The 6,766-nt window shown below is 31.8% G+C and overlaps 1 protein-coding gene across 2 annotated transcripts in view; it reads left to right on the forward strand.

Annotated features, from left to right (window-relative positions):
• Positions 1 to 5,406, forward strand: part of LOC100378192 (protein bicaudal C homolog 1-like) — a 94,592-nt gene extending 89,186 nt beyond the window's left edge. For both annotated transcript variants that reach the window (XM_085493945.1, XM_006824851.3), the window contains 3 exons: positions 227 to 393; positions 1,154 to 1,253; positions 1,733 to 5,406. In XM_085493945.1, the coding sequence (XP_085350071.1) occupies positions 227 to 393; positions 1,154 to 1,253; positions 1,733 to 1,827 (362 nt within the window). In that variant the 3' untranslated portion in view covers positions 1,828 to 5,406. The remainder of the gene's footprint in view (positions 1 to 226; positions 394 to 1,153; positions 1,254 to 1,732) is intronic.
• Positions 5,407 to 6,766: the final 1,360 nt, after the last annotated feature.

Here is a 6,766-nt window from a genome sequence, read left to right on the forward strand (position 1 = left end):
AATTCAAAATGGCCAAGGCTTGGGGATTTGTAGACAATAATGCAGAACATAACAAATCTTTTTCTTTGTTTTTAAAGTACCCGGATGTCTGCCCCTGAAAATATAACACAGCGCAGCACAACAACAACACTTTAATCTTGACATTTGCTAAATAAATCACAATTCGATGAAAAACATTTACTATTTTTTAATTTTAACAATTTTCTTTATTTTTTTAACTTTTTAGCGGAGTACAGTTTAAGTTCAAGTAATTACATGGATGGTACTTCACTGCCATCGCCAACAAAGGGACTATGGTCTATGGCAGCAAATACTACTTCTAAGCCTGACTTGCCAGATTTATTCAGTAAACTTGGGTTAGGAAAGTACACAGATGTTTTCCAGCAACAAGAGGTATGTCCAACTACTTTTACAGTAATATTACAAAAGCCAGGATCACCTTAAAATTAAAGCCTACTCATAATTTTTGAAAAGGTTGGTCATAAATCACATAACAATGCTCTTGCTATATTATGTACTATCATGGAATATACTTTCATAGTAACATGATACATTCGACTATTATTTATAAATGCTATTTTTAGAACAGTTCCAAAGAACGCAATGTTTAAACAAAACAGATTTTTCCCCAAGATTTTTGAATTAATTCAGGATAACATAAAATACACCATCAGTTATAATTTATAGTTTTTTTACCTTATCATCCTCCAACAATTTAACATATGGTGTAATACTTTCACCAACGGTTATTCTGATACTGATCAAAAAAAAAAAAAAAAAAACTGCCATTCACCAAACAAAAATATAACCGGGCTTCTACCTTAATGGCAAAAATGTTTCAGGAACATAGTGAAAGTATTGTAGACTTGCCTACAGAATGGTGAAATAAAGTGATCCACTGCTTCGGCAGTGTCACAGAAGATTATGAGCTATATAGTGTTTCAGACACATGCGTGCAAAAATGATATCACAATGTTGATGGCATATAGTCCACCATAGACAGGATTTACAAATTTAATATGATGGATCCCAAATAGCAGTGTTCAGTCCATGAAAATGCATAAAAAAAATTAATTGCGGTTTTATAACAGGTGTTGCAGTAACTTGTAATCTATAATATTCAAATGTTTTTTTTTTTCATGTTTCTTTTTAGATTGATCTGCAAACCTTCCTAACATTAACTGATATTGACTTGAAAGAGTTGGGTATTACAACATTTGGTGCAAGGAGGAAAATGCTATTGGCTATTTCAGGTAATCATGTGACATGCAAATGTTATGGTAGATTTAAGCAAATTAGTGAATCATTTTTATAAGGCTGTGACCTGCAGTCCAGTGTCTACCATTGTTCACGATGTAGATCCTTCAGATTTCACTGTGAGAATGTTACCATTAATATATCATCGTTTTTCAAATAATATGCGATATGTATTCTCAAACAGAAATTTGTAGACATTTCAAAAATGACATAGTACACTATTCATTAGCAGTAACCTAGAGGGTCTTAATGAGTGAATATGAGGAATTACATTAGCTGACCTGACATGTACTCCCTAACTTTTTGTAAATAATACCGTGAGGGGGATTTATTGAGCAACACATACAGATTTGTGTAATCTGTTGACATTTTGTTGCAATGACTACTGGGAATATTCAACACTTGATATACTTATTTTCCTAATCTGTATCTTGTTTTCTTGACTAATCATTTCAATTTATTTTTTTTACTGTAGATCTCAATAAAAATCACAGAAAACCATTTCTTGGCAATACCTCCTCCATTCTTGACCAGTCGCCTCAGCAGCACAGCGCAGGTCCATGCTGGTAGCACCATTAGATCACCATGGTGACATGTTACGATGGTAGAGAAACAAAATGGTGGGCATATTGGCGTCATGAGGAACTAGGAACAAAAAATGTTGTCAATAATGTTTTAAATTAAATAATGAAGAAAGTGAAATATTAAGAAAGTGCTTTAAATTATTTGGAGAAAATTTACAAAAAAGATGCAAAACAGTTGTTTTTTTAAGAACAGGGTTTTTTAAATCATAGAAAGTGCTACATTTAATATAAAAAATGTGAAAAAGTCGTAGGCTATATGAAAAAAAAAACTATTTATTCTTATGAAGTATGTGTGTGAAAAATATTGTATACTTACGTAATTCAGTAAAGTTTTTATATAATTTTGGTCTTTTTTTTACAAGAAAAACTGAATGATATTATGGGGGTATGTTTGGATTTGATATCCATTCTTATTTTGTATCTACGTATGCAAAGCAAGATCACTGACGCGACAGAAACCGGATTTCTGTGAAAAGAAAATGAACAATATTTTGTGCAGCTATGAGATTTGAACATATTTTACTCTTGCAATAACCCCCGTCTCTGTTGCCATGCCAACCAGAAAGCAGCTGAGAGGAAATAAACAAAAAAGACAATGTACTTACTACACTATAGAGGATAAGCAGTGAGTTCATCTTTAGTACATGGAGTGGTTTTGTCTTATATTGACTGGTACTCCAAGCTTCTGTTTTTTTTTATTTGTTTGTTATGTCTTCTTTTTTTTAAAAATATATAAACAATATATATTATCTTGGGAGTAAGGTTTGCATAGTCAAGGACATATTATTTTCTTACTTGAAAATGCTTGCTATGTCAATCTTAAATCTGCTTAGAATACAACATATTTTGTATCTGTGATGTTTTTATTATTATTTTTAATAGTGTGTTGACCTTTGACCTTAAGTATTTATGCAAATAGGGGTCAGTTTAAGGTCAGGCTGTTCATTGTAAATATATATATCTATTGTGGAGTTTGTAGCCACCAAGTATTCCCATTGTTCAATTGATATACCAAAATAATAACATAAAAAATTATTGTTTGAAGTTTTTTTGTTTTTATGAGTATTTAATTATTGAGGAGTATCTGTTATTTAATACTCCCAAAGAATCATGAAATTGTTTTATACAAGAGAATTTTTTTAGCAAGTTCTTCCAATACCGCGTGGATATTTGTTAGGCTTGGCTAGTGTAGATGCTTTTATTTGCGCTTTCAATTTCTATATGCTAAAGTTATAAATCCAGTTCCTCAATATTTTTTTCACACAACTCAATAGTCATTAGTAAAAATGAGTTGCATGTAACAAATTAAAATACTGTTTGAGTATTCAACGGTACTTTCATATACTTTCCATGTTTTTTACTTTGAGAAAGGACACGGTCGTCAGAACTATGCATATATGTGTTCTATTATTGTTCTTCTGTATTTTCATTGGTCTGCACCTCCACTGTTGTACGCTATGCATTTCATGTAAACACAATATGACATATATATATATGATCATAGTCATAACTAGTACCCAGTATATTACTGTAAAATACTTTATTTTAGCTGGAATTAATTTTCGCTGAAAAGACATTTTGGGTGTTTTGTATGGAATTTATTTTCACTGATTTTTGACGAGTTGAATATAAAATATAGGGAAAAGGTATATTCGCTGGATTTTATTTTCACTGAGTCATTCCTTCAGCAAAAATTAATTTCAAGCGAAAATAAATTATTCTACAGTATCTATCAAATTAAAACTTGATCACTCCAATGAATAATATTTTTTTTAATATTGTGTATTTATTAGTTTGCTTGTAAATGCATTTTAGTATAAGCTAGCTCTCTGAAAATTAATCGATATTAGGTAAATATTTTATTGAGCATTACATACACATGCGTAGTTATGACAACAGCGCCACTTCAAGATCAGAAATAACAAATGAGCATCATCTACTATGCCCGAAGATTGTTACCCAGATCATTTGTTAATTCAATGTTCAATGCACCTTATCATATTACTACATACGATAAACCATTGAACATTTTCAACTCCAGAAATAGTGGAGAAAATTTGCAGATTTTGAAAATATACTTATCTCTATTTATTTGTCTTGTTTCATTGTCTTCATGACACATTTCAGAGTATAAGAATATATTTCGTATAAGTTTTTACAAGATCTTATCACAGTACACCATACCTGCATCATTATGACATTTAAACTTACCAACTTTGAAAATAAGCCTTGTAATGGAAGTATGTACATGCTAACCAAGCTGTCCAATACTGGTTCCCATGATGCATTCTGTTGCTCAGCTACCTGTGTTCCGTCCCGTTCAGCAGAAAATCAGAATGATTTGATTTAGGATGTTTTTTGTGTCCTAAAAAATTCTAATTATGCATATTAAAATTGCTGTAACCAAATTGGTACTAAAAACATAGTGCATTGTGGGAAGGTTTAATAAAATATAACTACCTTGAAATATATTGAAAAATACAAAACTTATACATGTTGTACCATTACATTTTGGCATACAGTAAAGAATACTGAGGAATATTCTATTTCTCCCGGGGGGGGGGGGTATATTTTATGAAAAAGAACTTGTATTCAAAAGTTTTTCCTTTTTACTTGACATTGGCTAATTATGAAACTGATCTTTTTGCTGCATTCAATTAAATGCTGCCAATGATGCCTTCTAAGCTGCCCAATCATATTTTCTGTGAATATCATGTGACTTTTTTTTAGCCAATCAGATGTGTACCATTTATAATGTGAGACAAATTGAATTTTTAAAATGGGTTTCATCAGAGAAAAGTCTTGTAATGTGTGATGTTTTATGGTATGCTTAAAGCTGCTGCTATAAACCATAAAATATTAAAATCATGTCAATATTTTTATTAATGACCTCATTTACATAGGAAAAAACACTTTGTATCCGTATTAGACTTCATATTGGCCTAAGGTCAAGTCTTGAGTATCTTTCTATATTCACCTTCTAAAATTTGGTATTGACTTAAGTAAACTGGAGTTTGATATCTTATATAATGTCCCAAAGACCAGGTCTTTATCATTCTGTAATGACCTGATTTATGTGATATTATCCTGTGACTTAAACTTCCAATTTAGTGTAATTATGAAAAATAACAGTATCAAATACATGTTTTTGAGTCTTACTTCTGTTCATTTCAGTGTCCCTAGTTTTTCTGTCATTACACATAATGTGACTCCTTAGGTTATCAGTAATTATTACTGAGATAAACCAAGCAAAGCAGTAATAATGCCTGCTTTTATTTTATAATTATGTATATACAGTTTCTGTAAAAGTTAAAAGTTTTTTTTTTGCTATTTCAACTGTTATCCAAGAAATTGGCACTTGATAGAGTGCACATCCAGGTCATTTAAATTTCTTGATGTATTTAATATCAATCAAGCTATGTAATCTCATTATTGTTAAAATTATTTTGATTCCGTTTTTATAGCTCATGTGATCTGCCTGACTTGTATTTAGTTTTAAAACTGGGCGGTTCAGCAAATCTTATGAATTTTATGCAGTTGAATAAATTTTTACTCTAAATTACAATAGTTGTTGTTTGTGTTAAATTGAACCATGCAAAGTTACAAATTAGGTTGGTATCATTTCTGAAAGGCACATGTGAGTAGAGCAGTAACTCTGTTACAACATCAACTATAGAGGGCGCTAGTGACGCTCATGGGGTAGGGGGGGGGGTCAACAGTTTATTAATAGACCATCTCTCAAAATGGAGCAGATAATATGTAATTTATAAATTATTAATATTTGGGTGTTGAAGAAAAGAAAGTCAGTTAATTAAATAATTAAACAAAAGCAAATTATATAGGTCAGTTTATGTTGATACTACCACTAATTTGATTATTCATATCTTGTCTAAATAGACAAATACAGGTTGCGGGGCCACTGACTTCTATCTACCCGGAATAATTTGCCCAATGGGATTTGTCAGAAGTAGCCAGCATGATTGGGCACCCTGGAAGCTCTCCTTTCGTACACTGTAAAAATGTGTAATTTTTCTCGGTACGTACAAGAATTTACATCCAAATAAAAAAAAAATCGTAAAGAATAGTCCAGGGAAATTACATTTTCGAAACTGTAAAACGACTAGATGACACAATTCACTGCAAAATTCAATTTTCACTGTAAACTGTAAAAACTTCTTTTTTTCCTTGTAAATTGTAAAGAGCCCTTTTTATTTACGGTAAAACTGTACCAGCTACTGCCTTTGCTTCCCCCCAGTAAACACTGTTGTTGTGGTTGTCATGTATTTCTATTATTCTACCACTTTTACGGTTAGTACCTTGTAAGCTATAGGCTGGTTTCTACAAAATCTATTGTAATGTGCTGGTCAGTTTGCATTCCAGTTTTGCAACAAATAATTTCAGTCTATAAGCGTTATTGCTGTGTCTTCTTCCTGTGTCATTCAATTGTCTGGCACAAAGCCAGGATATGTTCACGAGAGGAAGATGTCTTGTAGGACTCATACCACTAATTACATCTCAATAGACAACAATGTTAGGGTATGGGTAAATTTCTCCAAATCAAAATATTGTTTTAATTTGTTGAAACCACATGTATGTAAATAAAATCCTGGTCAGTAAATCACATGTTAGCCAGCTCAAACTCCTACAAAATGGATGTAAACAAAACACATAGATTTGACAGTCTTTCTACCTTCAATATTCTCAGAAATTAGTGTCTAATAGGGAGATGCCCAGATCCACAGGTCACTGGTACATGTCAATAAACAAAGTTACACACACAAGTCTAACAGCTGACGTAATTGAAGTACGCCCTCATACATCGTGTTTCAGAGAAAACCCATTGGCTAAAAACTACCACAAGATTTGAGGGCTATACGAACACTGATAGGTTAATTAGTAGTCTGAGACTGTGGGGCTAGTATCCT

This window comes from Saccoglossus kowalevskii, chromosome 19 (genome assembly GCF_978046115.1).
Source record: "Saccoglossus kowalevskii chromosome 19, keSacKowa6.1, whole genome shotgun sequence".
NCBI lineage: Eukaryota > Metazoa > Hemichordata > Enteropneusta > Harrimaniidae > Saccoglossus > Saccoglossus kowalevskii.